We start from the raw sequence: 17,832 nt of genomic DNA on the forward strand, positions 1-17,832 counted from the left end.
AAACTAATGCATCTTGCAAGATATGACTGCTTTAGGCTCAAATACGATGCACTCATATTGCTGCAAGTGGGCATTATGACCTGTCATCAACATAATGTGCAGCAGTTCATTCCACCTCACTAAGCTCCCACATACTCTACTTTTATATCTGTATATATCTGTGTATTTATATCCCTAATCTGAAATGTAACCCCTGTTGCTGAAATGCAAATTAGGAAAAACATGGCAAAAAAAAGGATAATAACAGGAGGAAAAAGAGAACCCCCCCCCCCCCAGGATTACCATTCCTTCCTAACATCTAGCTGTGACAAACAGACACACCAGGAAAGCTTGAGAGCTCCGGGCCAATTGACCATGCGGTGAGTGTAATCTGCAATATGCATCCTGTCTGTTTCAAAGATGGTGTAGAATAGGACTCTTGTGAGGACTGTACACAAGCAGGACAAGTTTGTGCAAGTTGTTAAGTAGAAAATACAATATTTATTATCATTATCAACAAAACTAGGATGTGGCAAAATCATATTGACAGACAGACCAAAGCATGCATTTCTGCTTCCATAAGATACAGTGAAAACAGCGTGGTCCAGAGTGTTGATCTCTGAGCCGTGCGCCTCTTTTCCTTGTAAATTTGTTTTTGTTACTGACTATGATATGGGATATGTAAAAAAGTCAGGCAGATAAATGAAGCAACTAAAATCCACAAAAGCCATGTTTTTGAGGTCACTGAATATATGCCCACAATAAATGTACATCCACTGTAAATGTATGCCCATTATCTGTGATGAACAGAAGCAAGAACTAGGCTTTAGGCACCTTATACTGTAAGGCAAGTCCATTCTTTACTTATCTCTTAATTGCATATGTAAAGCCTGCGGATGTGTTCTCTCCCCGATGCGCAGAGAGAAACAGGCAAAGAGATACCACTGAAGTGGAAAACAGTTTAGCATGTACAGGGTTCAATAAAAGGACATCCATCAAGAATAAATGGGTATAGTGATTCCTTCCTGTGAGGTTATGTTTCATGACAACAGATGGGATCAATCCTTTTCTTTATATTGGCGTGATTTTTATTGTTATTGTACAGAAAATAATAACCCTACATAGCGTGTATGGCAGATGATGGAGAATATTTCAAACAAATATGGTAACATACTTTTCTTTTTTTATAGGTGAGCTGAGGTAGAAAACTGCAGGCTTGCTGGGCTATAAAACTGAAGTAAACACAATTATCAGACCGTCCCCTCTATTGCCTCTGGCCTCTGTATTTATCCGTGTCATTAACAAGTTCATCATGATTTGAGAAGAGCTGGACAAATTTCTCCTGCCACAGGTTAGAGTTCCACCATTCTGCAAGTGGTGCCAGGAGAGCTCATTTTAAAATAAATCTTCCCTGCAAAGTGCATTTGATGAGTCTTCATGTGGAGTGCTGGGAGACTGGCGTTAGGTTACACAGAGCCACACTTAAAAGGCCAACACATCAATAGCATCATTTTTAGATTCCCAACGGATTTTCCAGTCAGTGTTCATGGCTACTTATCACTTTACAGTCCTGCAGAGACAGAAACCAGGACAACAGAGCAATATGGCCGGGCTGTTGATAAAAAGAATATGGGGCTATTTTTGAGAAGCCTTTGTGGTGTTATCATACGCATGCGCTTGAAGGCTTCTATGGTCTAATCTGGATGAATCTCACTAGGGAGGCCTGCAGTCCTTGTTTAGTGAGGTTTATGACTTTGATTTGAACCCTGTAGTCCTGAGAGCAGGAACAGCCTGACAGCAATCACAGCTTATCTCGAACCTTCAGCATATTGGATTGCTCCATGAATGATGCTGTCAGTGTAATGAATCTGTGGCACCAGAAAAGGAAAATTCATCCACCAAAAGCTAATAATCCTTGGCAGAAGTGATTCCCTTTTTAAGCATTACTGGGCATCAGATATTCTGTTTGCCTATTATTTCATATGCGGACAAATTGAATGAGTCTACCTGGGATGAGCCAAACCATTCAGTAATTCACAATAGATGACAAAAAGGATGTAGTTAGTGGTGTGAATCAGAAAGAACAAGTTTAAGAAACAAAATCTACCATCTCTATCCAATGTGGTTAATGGACCATAGAACATTGAAAAACGTGGCTTTGATTGGTTAAAATACACAGCAAAGTCAGATTAAAATTGCTGTTGTGTTGTAGACAGGCTGTTTGTCTCGTCTGCACTACATAAAGGATTTCTGATGTCTAAATAAAATAAATTAAAAAAACACCATCCAACCATAAAGTTTCTTTGGAAGAGGAGTTGAACTGCAGTTGCAAAGACATTTTAGCCGCTTTTTCAATTGGCTATTTAATTTCCCCTTTTCTGTGTTGTGGCATCAAACAGGTTCTGTTGGATAAGATATTCTCCTTTTACTAACAATTTCTCTTCTCAGCCATTGGAAACACGCTGTGCAGAGCTCTCTCTCGAGGTGAGAAGCAGGATGATACTGCGCTCTAACAGACTTGTGAAGGGTTTAATATGTTTCAAACACCTTCAAGGGTTCCTTGTCACAGAGAGAAAAAAGGAGAAAAGGTAGGGTGGAGGGGTAGGGTGAGAGGGGCAGGTGAACAGAAAAAAGAGGTTAGGAGGGCAAAACAGACTGAAAATGCTTTCCGTCAGGCCAGAGGATTCTTGAGGCTGGAGGTCTTAGCGACGTCTGTCTTTATCAATAATGCATTACACATATGTGCCACCTCATGCCCTTATACATTTTTCGGCAACCTCAGACATGGAGGATCCTCCCCTTGGGTTTCTACTCATTTTCAGTAGCAGCAGGGGAACGGGCTTGTGTGAGCAGGCTGAACTCAGAGAAACCTGTACCTGCCATGTGGTGGCACCTGTCATTCGCACAAATCAGCCTGCTGGCTGTTTTCTAGGCTTAATCTGATTGATACCAAAGGCAAAACATCTAACATTCTATGACAGCCAGGAGCTGACTTACACAGGCAAAAGCTGCAAGATTCATTCTTTATGTGAATGTTTTTACCCTCTTTCTCCTTCTGCAGGTGCTTTCCTGCCAGCCCATTAGGTAGCAAATGCACTAAATTGTGAACAGTGGGGTATGTTATTACAACAATACATCTTACCACTCCGATACAAAGAAAAAAAAATTCTTTCTAATGTTTTGACTTATGACACAGACCAAGAACAGACTGAGGTCCAACCTGACAGTCACCTCTGTGATGTACGTTGAATCTCCACTACAAGACCTGGCAGCAATTATCCAGTCCACATTCCAGCATCACTGTACCCATTATAAATGATACTTACTGCTGAGTCCAATTTAATAGTCATACAAAAATCTTGCTACTAATCAAATGTACAACACAAAGTACTAAAAACTCATAACGATCTCACTAAAAGGCTCATGGACCAGGACTATTTGTATTTTTCCACATGTGGCCACTGGCATGAAAGGTTTGAGGGTCAGCTGTGGGATATGAATTAGAACTACTGTACATGAATGTTAGTAAGGCCATTACTGAACCACAAATTAAACATGTTTTCCTCACACACTAAATCAAACACAACTTTTATTTTAGATAAAATACCTTGCTCTTATTATTGCCTGCTTGACTTTAATATGTGAACAAAATATTCAGCCATATAGGTTCCAGTACTTTAATATTCATGACTTTAATATGTGAACAAAATATTCAGCCATATAGGTTCCAGTACTTTGCCAGTTCCTTCTGGTCTTCCTCGCCAAAATCTTTCATTCAATGTAAAGCCCCCAGCATTAAGTAAGCACCACAATAGAGATATGGATGAATATATAATTATAGGTTTATGCTCCAAAATTGAACTGGTTTATTAGAAGTGTATTATTCACATTCACTCCCTGAATTATCACTGCTTATATCATCATACCCGAATAGCATAACACATTTTGTTCTATCTACATTGGAGATTTGGATCTCCAGGGTAAATATGAGGTTTGTGTGTGTGTGTGTGTGTGTGTGTGTGTGTGTGTGTGTGTGTGTGTGTGTGTGTGTGTGTGTGTGTGTTCAATTGGCCTGAAAATCTTTCTCAGTAACTTTACATTTCGGATGAAGAAAAAAAAATGCAGTGTATAGACCTCAACCAGTCATACATGCATTTGGTCTTTTTAAATGTCAGAATGTCAGTGTAGCAGGTCTGTAAATCTGTAGTTAGTAAGTTAAGTTCTTTTTAATCGTGTAAGGCAGAAAAAGACATGCAGCATAAGCAGATAATTAGTAACTGAGACAGGACATTAGAGAGATTGTCACTTATACTAGCATGAAGATGATTATAGCAGGGAAATGCATTATGTCTCCCTGCCAAGACATATAAGCCTCCAGCAAGATGACCAATAACAAAGGCTAATCAAAGTTTCTTAGTATATTATTTAACCTGAGGTGATCTTGGAGCTATGGAGATTTCTCTAAATGTCATAAGGTTGCGCCTGCCTTGAAATGTAAAATGGACTGTATATAGGGTAAATGCGAATGGACCATTTGTCAGCAAAGATACTAGGTTTTTAAAGCTGATGGCTCAAGCTAAATTACCAACGTTTTTAGAGGGCTACACATTCTGGTCATGATTCTGACACCTGGTAAAAAGGCACCTAGCAGTAAAAACCATTAAACAAAACCCATCTATGGCGCACATTACCATCACAAGAATATGATGTGACTTCACCGCAGGCCTTCAAGCAAAAGTAACCTCTACCAAATGTCAGACTAGCCTAAACCAATCAGATTGGCTCGTTTGAACCCTGTGTTGGATGCGGAAGGGATCAGAGGGCGCTGATGAAGGGCAATATGAACTGTGTTGTGGGCACATCAGCAAATGAAGGAGCCGACCTGTCAGAGAGGTTACCGGGGGGAGGTGGAGGACAAGGGGTGGGCAGGATGCGGGTGGGAGATAGAGGTCTGAAAGGTGAAAGTTATTACCATATTGGAAAAGCCGAGTCAGCAGACTATTGGGGCACAGGTATACAAGGACCTTAGTGAGCAAGATGTTAGATTAGTCCACAATGTGTACTCTATCGGTAAGCATGTGTAGCTGGTACACTTCAGTGGCTCTACGAGTCTCTGGTGTGTGTTTTGACACAGACAGTCAGTATGTGTGTATCTGATAACGCTGTTTGTGGCTTGTTATTTAGGAAAAGAAAGCTTTGTCCTTACTTAAGGGAGAGGGAGTAGTCGTTCTTGCAAGTCTCGCTGTTTCTCACCAGGTAGCTGGCCTCCTTACATAGCCGGAGCAGAGACTCTGCATCTGTTCGGCTGATTGCTCCATGGTACCAGCTACAGTGAACAATAGGGAAATAGTGATGAGAGAGGAGAGGAACAAAGGAAGGGTTAAAATGAGTTGAAAACTGAACAAAGGAATTAAAACAGCTAATGTCAAATATGCTCATGACGGGCCCAAGTGGTGTTATTGAAATAAAATGCACTCATAACAAAGCAACACCAAGATTTGACTCACAACTGGCTTTCCAGGGGCATGGTGGGGTCAATTCGCTCCCCGAGAGAGGAGCTGCAGTGGTCTACTGAAGTCATTTTGGTGTTGACCAGACAGCCACTGGAGTGTCGCTGCAGCGGACGGGTTTTCCCCTCCTTGGTAGGCGACATTCGAGACTTCTCCACGCCATCAAACTGGACTGTAATAAAGGAATATGCAATAGCTGAAACATTTTGGAAGACTACAATGGGTATTTCCTTTTTAAACAGTGAGACCCTTAACAGCTATGATAATAATACAAAATAGTCCTATCCGTTTACTTCAGTTAGACTTCAGGCCAAGGTCACTTGGAAAAGATAGAGTGCTAAAATGCATCTACTAAACTAAAACAGAGCAATGAGGTGTGTGTGGGAACAGATGTCCCCACACACACACACACACACACACACACACACACACACACACACACACACACACGTCACTTTGTGTAACTCATCCAACTGAAGGACATGTACATACAGTGGAGGAGGCATAGATCAAGCCTTCCACACTTTGCACAAATCCCAGTAACACAAAGTACACACACATGGCTACATCCTCCAAACAACTCAAACAACCACAAATCTCTAAATACAGCCACATTTGTTACAGTATGTGTGAACATGTATATTATTCAACCACACACAAACATATGTGCACATACATGCAAATAAGCCCACTTAAAAAAGTCATGTACAAAAATATGCACTGCCATGCGCAAAAACCACTCACAGGTACTAAAAGTTAAACATTAAACTGGCTTTTCAAAAACTCTCACGGTCAACATGGACATGATAAGCTGTCTTGGCAACTTCACAGGGAAGTGTTTGATGGTATGTGGGGGCTGGAGGTGACTTGTGCTCATGACACGACTGGTGGAGGTCACTGAGCAGCTTCACAGCCAATCAGGACACGAGAAAATATTTACCTTTGTCCACAAAAGCTAACATGAGAAGAGAAGCAAACTAATTTCCACAAGGCCAAATGAAAGTGAATTATCAGTTCTGTCAGAGAGTAATGGAGGCCAAAATAATGAAACATTGGATGGTGGGGGTTGGAGTCACCCTGTGGTTATCTGTGTGTGTGTGTGTACATGTTTGTTTTTATCCATTTTCCCATCCATCGCTAAAGTTGATGTTATAGCACCCTTGGCTCTGGAAAGACCTATGTAGAGCCACTGTATGACTCTTAAGCAATAACAGCAACAAGTATATGACAAGCTTTAGCTGAAGATGGCCGCTTAGAGGGCTTAGGCTCAACACATCAAAGCTGAGACTTTCAAGGAAGGAGTTAATGCAGTATGAAGCTCACAGCCAGTGCCTCTGATCGTTGAGTCTGTCTTTGCAGCTCACGGTAATGGCCATTATTGCATCTAGTGTTTAATTACCTGGGCTGAACATGGCAGGTACTTTACAGACAGAAAGGCACTGTGATCTTGACAACATGTCGATGGAGGTGGGTCTGTCTAGACTCTGTATTCCAGTCAGAGGATTCCATTTCCACTTACAGTTTGTGAGCTCGCCAAGTGTTCCTGTTCCAGACTGAGCAGGAGGGCTGACAGTATCAATCAGTCAATTGATACTGTCAAAACGCGACAATATCATGTCAACAAATTTCATTAAGCTTGTGGCCACCTCAAAGTGGGGCTAAACAGGAAAACATAGGAGCTTCTGTACATACTGCAAATGTAACAATAAAATTTGTAGAAGCAAACCTTTTGACATGTCGTTGACATGTTGTCTCTATTGTCAACAAACTCTAAATGAAAATAAACAACAAAGTAAATAACAGTAACTTCCTAGTGCCAACAGCCACCGAGAGATTACTACAATTAAAAGTGGTCTAGAGGTATTTTGAATGGACCAAAGAGATTCCTACTGAGACAGTAAACATGTAATAGTGCTGCATCCTGAGATCTTGTGATGACAACATTTAAATTAAAGAAATAAATACTTTTACTGAAAATTCCATAACATTTCCAAGAGAAATATTGACCTTTTTATTCCACAAAACATAACAGCTATGTTACCAGTTACTTTACAGATACAGATGCAATACATTGTTAGATTAACCCAGTGGTTCAAAGTTTGTTTGGTTTATGGCCTCTTACTAAAAAAACAGTGTCTGGTTCCAAATTTGTGAATCAGAACTTTCCTACCCCATTACTAATCTCAAAGCCCCTCAGAATATTTTTACTTTTAAATTGTTGTTGTATTTCTCCTTAAGTAACGGATTTGAGTACTTCTTCCACCACTGACTGTGATGGAATATGATCCAACAGGTTAGGGTATTGAGACAGAGTGTTGCTGTTTCAGCTCTGACCACCAGGGGCTCCCCCTCATCTCCACTCAGCTGCAGATTGAACTGGAAGCCTTGAGCTCAATGAAACATTTCCCCAAACATAAACTCATGGAAATGATTATTCCAAATGACTCCGCCTACCGTTGTTATCTTGGCCTCTGCACCTTTGTTTGTTATGGGGCTATGGCCGAGTCTTAAAATGACAGCCAAATTGTAATGCTGCATGACGGCTGGGTAAACTGTGGCTCTAACCTCAGACCTGTGGAAGACTATGAGCTGTAGCTGAACTTCCACATGGTAGGATGCTTGAACCGTTGGCAGTCAAATGATGTTCCTGTGTTGCTTGCAAGTCCACATGACAGACATCATTAGTTCTCTACTTTTTCAGTCCATTTGAAACACATGCTGACTGGGAATACAGTGCGAGAAGGATGAACATACAGTATATGTGTAAGGGTGAGAAATAGCGTTTCCATGGAAACTGACCAAGGGAATGAGGGAGATGCATGTTTGCCCGGCTCATCCCTGTCAACGCTGACAGATCACAAGATGAAGATGCGGCCAATTGCTCTCTCTCTCCCTCCTTTGCTTTCAATTTCTCTCTTCCTGTGTGCATATGTCCTCTTATTCTCCCTCTCACCTTTTCTTTAGATCTTTCTATCTGAAACACTAGCGTCTCTCTATGTCTCTGGGTCTTTTCCTGTGTGTGTTTATTTGTCAAGGACAGAAAAAGATTGTCTTCTCGTATAATAGGAAAAAAGGAGAGAAAGCCACTCAGCCATCCGCCTGACCTGAGCTTTTCACATTTTCTCCACTCTCCTAGCGCACCCACTTATTCCTACTTCCTACTTCCCCAAATTCAACCCAATCAGTGCTTTATTTGACCTTGATTAAACCATTTTTTCTCACCACCTCCTAGCAAGGGTTGAGTGGCTATTCTCAGAGGAGCTCACCCCATCAACCTTCCCCGTCAGAGCTGAGTCTTTTCTGTGGGAAGACTGCATCGTTCTACAAAAAGAGTATTACCCTAAAGTGAATGTAAATGTAAATGTGCTGTATTTATATAGCGCTTTTCCAGTCTTAACAACTGCTCAAAGCGCTTTTACATCTACAGGGAACATCCACCATTCACACACATTCATACACTGTGGCTGGGGCTGCCGTACAAGGTGCCACCTGCTCATCAGATAAACATTCACACACATTCACACGCCGATGCGCAGCACCGGGGGCAACTCAGGGTTCAGTGTCTTGCCCAAGGACACTTCGACAATGACTGCAGGGGCGGGGATCGAACCACCAACCTTCCAATTGGCAGGCAACCACTCTACCACTGAGCCACAGCCGCCCATAAAGGAAGAGCCTCCAAACTAAACAAAAGCTATTATTTTATTTTCTCAAATGTGAATAAACCCATGTCTGCTTTGATTGCTAGCCATCTCACTAACATTACAGCTTTACATTGTTGTGAAATTATGTTTCAAGGCTAAATATCAATGGGAGAGAGCTAAACTCATTTCCCTTTTATTCTCTTGTGCACACAGATGAGAGGGTGAACACATGTACGCAGGCGCAGGCGCATCCAGTAAATGTGCAGGGGCATCTGTGTGTGTTATCACTATTGTTGCTTGTAAAGCACAGCAAATGGAATCTGTGTATCAGAATGAACTGTCAGTCAGATGGTGAGTGATCACTGAATGGCCTTCCCCCCCTCAAACAAATAGCTTCCTTTAGAGAGCTCTATAAAACCTAGAGGAGGGAGAGTGGGTGAGAGAGGGAACTGATTGGCGCAGACAGAGATAAACAGAGGTCAAAATGACATTTCCATGATTACACTGCAATGTAACTCAGAACAGCACAGCACAATACACTAGACAAAAGAATGCCATGAGATCATGGAGAGAGAGACGTAATAGTGGGATCAAATGCCACAAAACTACTGCCAATGACCACAATATTAAAAACCAATAAAGGAAGAGAAACACCAAAGTTGTAGTCACAATAATGTGCATGAGGCTTCTAAACAACCTGACTACACTCTTCTCTCGTCTGCACACATTCCTGAGCAAATTTCTCTAATTAAGTTGGCTAATTAATTCTCATTTACTAATGGTTTTCCTATCAAAAGGATGACTAGTCTGAAGGGTGAATTGTACTGTCAACCGCCGTATTGTAAGGTGAAAATTAAGTCTTCCAGCAGGACGTATGAAATGATTAACAGGTCTGCATCTCATTATAATTCACTGCACACTGAAAATAGTGTTTAGCGTGGTATGACACCCCAGTAACTGGCAGCTTTCAAAATCACTCACTTTTATGTTGTTATCAATTTTGTGCATCAGGAACTAAAATAATAATTTGTTGGACAGCTTTTGATATGTTTTTAGTGCATTGCTTCTTAATCTAGAATTTAATCTCTTATGATTCTACCATCTAGACATAGGCTTTCTTCTTTTTCCATTTGAAGACCAAGGAATGACCCTGCAAAGATATCTTTAAATTACGTTGTTGTTTTTTAAGATTAGAGGAAGGATGTACGAGAAATGCTTTAGTGAGTGTAATTATTGCATGTCAAAAAACGTTACACTCAGAGAAAAGCGCACTCAATTTATATGTAAATGTTGATAAATCTAAATGGACAGTTCTTATATAGCTCTTTTCTAGTCTTAACAACTACTCAAAGCGCTTTTTACATAGTACAGGAACCATTCACACTGTGGCCGAGGCTGCCATACAAGGTGTCAGCTGCTCATCAGATAAACACAAACATTTACACTTTGACATGGAACTGAAGGGCCAGGGATCAAACCCCCTGAGCCACAGCCGCCCCTATAATATAATGAGGGTTGGACGGTTAATGCAGATTTCCGTGACCTGTAATGGATATTGTTTATTCTTGATCTCTATCAGAGCAAGCCACAATAGCCTTTACGTACATATGCAGATGTTTAGCTATAAACCCTGGGCGAGCCAATCTGGATATGTAAGCAGTCCTGTGTATAATGGATGACTAATGTCTATCGTGTTACTGTGGGTCTGCCTGTACACCGAGGTCAAGAGAGTGTATGGTAACTGTATTCACAGGGGTCCCGGAGGCCATCCCCCCCCCCCGGGCTGCCACAGTGGCCCTTGACCCCAACGATGTAGAGTGGGGCCATACTGGCTCAGACAGAGAGAGGATCACTTTACAGCTGGACGCCAATCTTAAATCCACTGACTTCACAGAGGGAACCAGAACCTTTCCCATGGATTTATGGATATAAATCAACTCTTTGCCCTGTCCTCGCCTATAGCACGCAGTGGTGTCCTCTTACATGGTCTCACAAGTCTTCCCACTCTGCCAGGGGAAATCCCATTCCTGGCATTAATTCTGATACATGTCATTCTTCCCCTCTGGTAATTGCAGCAGTCAAGAGTTTGAGTATGTAGAAGGGCTTCAAAAATCACCTAATATCCATTGTGTTTTGATAAAATGGTAAATATGTCTAAACCTGAGTTGAACACACTCAAGTCAAGAAGTGAAACTGCCTCAAATTTGTTTGACTTGTCAACTCATGTAGAACTTTGGAGAACAGCGGGCCAGAGGGACATCTGGGACAGTTATGAGTATGTTGACAAGAGGAAATGGGGTCACAGCAAATGGCAATTACGCATGCAGAAAAAAGGTTAAGCACAATTAAAACTAATGAGCCTTCAGCCCTAAAACCTGCACAAGAATTAGTGATTTTCCGCCACATGTAATCCAGATGGAAAAGTGCAGTCATTACTGAGCTACTACCTAAACTCATATTATACAGGGCTTCTAAATGTGAGCTCTCTCAGTAAGTCATCTCTGACAGGTTAAATAAAAGGGGACACTTTCACATAATCATAGACTGTGCTTCTGAACTACTGCTGTTTTGTAAGGATGATCCCTCAAAAATCCAGTTCATATAGGAAACCATTATAAACCAGTTATTAGTATGTTTTTTTTTGTAATTTCCCCTTAAAATGTCAGGGCACCCACAACAATGTCAATGTAAAGGTACAGATATGCGATATATCAATCTTAAATGCTATTTATTTAGTGAATGCATACATATACTCTAACACACACATACACACACGCACGCACACATGCACACAAATATTTACACACACACACACACACACACACACACACACACACACACATATATATATAAATATTTTTTTTAGTACAGTCCAAAAGTTTGGACACACCTTCTCATTCAATGCGTTTTCTTTATTTTCATGACTATTTACATCATAGATTATCACTGAAGACCTCAAAAATATGAATGAACACATGTGGAATTATGTACTTAACAAAAAAGTGTGAAATAACTGAAAACATGTTTTATATTATAGTTTCTTCAAAGTAGCCATCCTTTGCCATTTTGATAGTGCTGCAAACCCTTGGTGTTCTCTTAATGAGCTTCCTGAGGTAGTCACCTGAATGGTTTTCACAGGTGTGCCTTGTCAGGGTTAATTAGTGGAATTTATTGCCTTATTAATGGAGTTGGTACTGTCAGTTGTGTTGTGCAGAAGTCAGGTTGATACACGGCCTACAGCCCTATTGGACAACTGTTTGAATTAATTTAAGAGAATTTAAGAGTTATTTCACACGTTTTTGTTAAGTACATAATTACACATGTGTTCATTCATAGTTTTGATGCCTTCAGTCAGAATCTACAATGTAAATAGTCATGAAAATAACGGAAAAGCATTGAATGAGAAGGTGTCACCAAACTATAGGAGTGGATGGATGGAGGGATGATGGATTAATGGAGTGACAAATAGAAAAGGGTGGGGGGGACGACTGATGGGAACACCAACACCCACCATGGTGGTGCTGGTCACAGCTTGTCTGTCCTGGCGAGGGCTGAGCTGTCTGGGAGGGAGACTCCAGCTCCTCCACCAGGGGAGTGCTTGTGTTGAGCTGCCCGACAGGGGGGGGCCAAGGTAGGTCCTTGATCACTTTAATCTCTACTGCAAGTGTCACCCAAGTCACCAGAGGAGACATGGAGGGAAGGAGAGGACAGCAACGAGAAGCATAAATGGACAAGGACAAAGGGAGTGAGGAAAGGAAAGTTATGACAGGAAACAGGAAGGAAAACAGAGAAAATGAAGAAGGGGTAAGTGAAAAATAGATAAGAGAAGAAGCCAGCTTTGTGATCCAGGAATCAGCAGTAGCAGGACTGAAAAAAGAAGCAAAGTTAGTTCACCAGTAAGTAGGGTTGGGTTCTGATAGCGGATGCCAAATTGAATTTGGTTCCAGGTTGGTTAAAACACCTGGATTTCTAACTATGGGCTAATGGTCAAAGTTTACTTACAAATGTTAAATCTCAGATGATTCAAAAAGGGTTTTGGGAGGACTCATTAACTAAATTGCATAACAGATTCCAATTCCATAAAAGGCTATTAAACCCCAACCCGACCTGAAAAGTTGGGCCCTCTGGCCTCCCAGACTGGAGAAAAGAGTGACTAATTTAAGTCTCAGCAGATATAGTAAAAACCATGTCAATGCAAAGTTCTCAATCCTTACTTTTACAAGTATGAGATGTTATTTAAGAGACAGGCCCAAATAATATAATGCTGCACCTTGAAAGTGTAGACTATAAAATACAAAGCTGCTTTGCGATCAGGTACAGATAGTCGCTGATTCAGTACATCAGCATACACTTTGCTGTTACTTATAGTGCTGAGTTTGAGAAAAAAAAGACCTTAGGCCTCTATATTAAGATAAACAACAATGTAGACAACATCCTGACAGTGGACACTCCCCAGGCTTTCCCCCTTAAATAATGCATGCCTTATGTCCAGCCAGGGTGTTACGAGGGTAAATTGAGCACCCTTGCAAAAGCATATATGACACTGAGCAAAGACCACTTGTTAAATTGCTGAGGATACTTCATAAATGGGATGGAGAGAGGACTTTTTCATAATCTTTGAAAAAGCTAGCATTATAAACCAAGGCTATTAAAGAAAGTCTAGCAGTATTCAAAATGCTGGAAGTCAAAAGTGTTATGTATAATTCTATAACTCTTTATTACAATAATCTTTAAACAGATCTTCTAGTGAGGCAACTCTATTGAGAACATTTTAATGTCACTGTCCATGGTACTGGAGATTCTACTGCAGTATATGAAAGTAAGTACAAGGAAAAAAAAATTGTGAGTGTTATTTCAATAATCCAGGTTTGCTACTTGTAGTAGACAATGTCCATAAACAGGAATTAAAAAGCTTCAACAGTGGAAGTTCTTATACGTTTTGTAAAGGTGCAGAAAGAACAAATAATTGCTCCTCTAATTATCCCAGACATAAATGAAGCAAAAACCAACAGAAACAAAAGTAATTACAAATACAAGAACTAAATAGAAAAAGATATTAAAGCTCACAATACAATTCCAAATAAAGTTTTGAGGTGGGCTTAAGCCCGATTTACAATTTAACTTAAAAGAAGTGAAGGCCAAAAAATCCCATTCTTTATCAATTTACATTGCCTTCTAATGATAAAGATTGAAATGATAACATGGGATAACATTGGCAAACCTTCAGTGGTATAGCCTAAACTTCTATTCATCACAGTGCTCTGATTTCATCAATGTGACAGCTATTTTGCACATCAGTCACATCAGTCATGTAAGGGCGATGGCGGCCTTGTTTGACTTGGGAGGATGTAGGGTTATATTTAGGAGAGACGCAACAGATTGGCAGTAAAGTAAATCAGCTAGCAGATTTTGAATACAACATCACATTAGGACACATCAAAAAGTTGTCTCCACAACCTGTAGTTTTGGTCATCATTGCTTTGGTTATAATAACATTTGCTCTAGAATAATTAACCACAGTAGAAAAGGTTAATAACTTTTAATTAAAGATTCAAGATTGCTAGTAAGATAGTATTTAACACTGAGTTGTACTACTTGTAATGACAATTGTCAGAGAGAGAGGCACATTCTGATTCAGAGTAACACCTTTGTAAAGAGAGTTGACTTAGTGCTATTTCAGCTAAGAGGAAAAGAATGCTGCTGTCTTCAAAATCATTAGCATGTCACTGTATTGTATTGGCCAGTATACAGCCTTGTTTTCAGTGGGAGGATGAGCATAATCTTATGGACTTGTTTGTATCCCACCCTGCAATGAATTGCAGCAGTGGTGGTGCAGGACATGCTAATGAGAAGCAATATCTGCAGGCTAGATGAAGGGGGAAACTGGAGAATACTCAATCCGACAACCAATTAAATACCTGGGCCCGCAGTGTCAGGGGGCTATTCTAGAGAAAGGTGGCAGGAAGGAGGAGCTGCTTGCTGTCTACCCCTATGGGAGAGATGGGACTGGTGGGGCTGGAGGGTGGCGAATGGAGACAGAAGGTCAGAAACTCTGTAAGATAATATAACTTCCACTACTTTGGGGTGAAGAAGGGGACTCTCTTCCTATCAGATTAAAAGCATAACACTCATTACACATTGCAGATTAGCGTGTAATTGTTTGGGGAGCAGAAGGCTGCCTCCACACTGCAGTCTCACTGTGCAATGATTTGGGCGAGTGTGGCTCAGATTTGCTTGGATGCACAGCTGAATAATAGCATTTAGCACTGTTAAAATTAAGGCAGGCTGATCCAAGAGCCAGGTGTTTTTATATACTCTGGGTGACTGGAATATCCCTGACTTTGGAACTCATTCAAATTATTACTGCTAGTCCCAAGGCCTTGAATAATCACTGATTCTATTTGCCAGGTTTCGGCATGGATGAGTGAATCTTTACACCTGAGGACTAACGCCAGGGACACACAGTCCACAAAATGCTGCTTCGCTTTCACGGTGCTTCCACGGCTAGTGTGTTGCTGGCGTAAGATAACAACAGCAGCACACTAGAGCTGATTTACACATCAACCCTAAAGGCTCACCAAATAAACCTGTTTAAATCTATATTAGCTGATGTACATTTCGACTGATCTCTGTGGATGGTACACATGTGAAAAGGATATATGTTAGAGGCTGGAGGTGAATATCAGGTAGAAAATGTTAGCTACATTCAATAGTGTGCTTAAGTCATGTGGCTTTCCTTTGGTTATTATTTAAGTTGGTAAGTTTGTTCATTGTAAAGCAGGGGTCTTCAACGTTTTCCAGGCCAATGACCCCCAAACTGATGGCGAGATGGAGCGGGGACCCCCTAATTATATATATTGTGTGCATTGACGACTGAAAGACATCTTCTGCATTTATCTGTTTACTACAGTGTGTTAAATTCATGTTAATGTGTATTTAAAGACATTTCAATTAGTGGAAAAAATTGCAGGGTGGGGGGGGGAATATAAAAAAAGTCTAATCAACCAAAACTTTCGCGACCCCCATGCAGTACCTCCGCGGACCCCCTAGGGGTCGCGGACCCCCTGTTGAAGACCCCTGTTGTAAAGCATTTCAAGCAAAGCCTGTGTAGCAGAACACAGCAGGTTGCTGTCCAAATAACTAATACAATTTGGTGTTGATTTAATCATAGGCAGCAGTGTTTGTTTTTCATTTTTTTGAATAAAAAGACACAGACATGACAGAGTTAAATGTATGAGGACTATTTCTGAGGGAATAAGTAAATATATTCAAAGATTACTACATTTTTGTCATCTCCTCTGACTGCATTTGGATCAATATGTCACCTCTAATTTACATATTCCTTAATCCATATACAAACACACCTACGTTGACATAGGAATAGAAGCTTTTATCGATTCAAAATCAACAAAGGACACGTCACTCAAGTTAACTGCATGTACTGGCCATGTTGGGACTGTGAATCGGGACATTTATAAACAGTGGGTGTCGTCTATCGCATGTCCCGTTTGCTTTGAAAATGTGAGATGTTGGCAGGATGTCATGTGGACTGACCACCGTCAGGTTGAGCACCAGTCTGTAAGCTTAAGTGCTGTAAACGCTGCAGCTGATGAATTATTTGTTTCACAACCTGTATGTTGACTACAGTTCAAAATAACCAGCGCATACTTCAACAATGGACGAGGGTATCTGTGTTTACCTTCCCTTTGTTCTTCCAGGAGCAGACCCTATTTTTAACGGCAGGTATTTGTTTACCCAGGCTTTTTATTAGCCCATGGCACTTCATCACTGTAAACAGTGCAGCACTATAAATCACCAGCTATGCTTGTTTCCACCAATGCCATTTAATTTAGTTCTGCTTAATTTGGTTGGCTAATTGCATGCATATTCAAAACAAGCTAGAAGATTGCGATGTTTATGCTTCACATTATGAGCACAAGAGCTTGGAAAACAAAACCAGCCTCTTCTGAAGACGTGTTTGTTCCATCGGCACCCAAATCATTACAGATAACAACTGTGTAATGCTCCGGGGGAACTAAAATGCCACCACGTAATTCTCTGCATACTGTATCCGTCACATTATATGGTCTGGCTCTCTTTCAAAGCACAGATCTGTTTTGAAAGACTGTGTGTTTGCATTAAAAATGAAAGTGGCAAGGCCTTTTCGCTACTCTTCTATCAGGAGAGAGAAAGAAGAGATGCGTTAGTGACGGCCGGCCAGCAGGGGCTTCCAGGGAAGCTTGTTGGAGAAGCGCTGGTTTTACAGTGCTGTTGTGTGTGGCCAATGTGTGTGAATAAAGATAAGACCTGTGGCAGCGCTCAGTGAAAAGAGAGAAGGACACATGTGAGGCTCATGGAAGAAGGCTGTCAGTAAGGTTATCAGCAGGGTGTTGCTGCAGGCCAGGGGGACGAGACAGAGCTGAGAAATGACGGACAGTGTGGGGGAAACCGGATCAGCCTAGCAGAGAGATACAGAGCCATGGCACCAACAAAACAGCTGGCTTTAACCTAGGTGCAAATAATCAGAACAGGACTGTAACTGAATCAATTATTTATTTTAGGACATTAGACTTAAGCCTCAGGTTTCTGGGTTGTTAAGCACATGAAGATTCATTAAAAAACCATAAAGCTCCCCAAGACCTGAGGGAGCAAGCGACAGTGCTTTCTCTTATCTCCTGTGTTAAATGCATGGTACCCCG

General features: G+C 41.0%; 1 protein-coding gene across 5 annotated transcripts in view; it reads right to left on the reverse strand.

Annotated features, from left to right (window-relative positions):
• zgc:158464 (uncharacterized protein LOC791139 homolog) overlaps positions 1-17,832 on the reverse strand; it is a 95,384-nt gene that overhangs the window by 4,649 nt on the left and 72,903 nt on the right. For 2 of the 5 annotated variants that reach the window (XM_034882704.1, XM_034882710.1), the window contains 3 exons: positions 12,645-12,791; positions 5,487-5,661; positions 5,186-5,305 (listed from right to left, as the gene is read on the reverse strand). In XM_034882704.1, the coding sequence (XP_034738595.1) occupies positions 5,186-5,305; positions 5,487-5,661; positions 12,645-12,791 (442 nt within the window). The remainder of the gene's footprint in view (positions 1-5,185; positions 5,306-5,486; positions 5,662-12,644; positions 12,792-17,832) is intronic. The other 3 variants (XM_034882717.1, XM_034882726.1, XM_034882711.1) reach the window with 2 other exon arrangements.

The sequence above is a fragment of the Etheostoma cragini genome, chromosome 1, assembly GCF_013103735.1.
Source record: "Etheostoma cragini isolate CJK2018 chromosome 1, CSU_Ecrag_1.0, whole genome shotgun sequence".
NCBI classification, from domain to species: Eukaryota; Metazoa; Chordata; class Actinopteri; order Perciformes; family Percidae; genus Etheostoma; species Etheostoma cragini.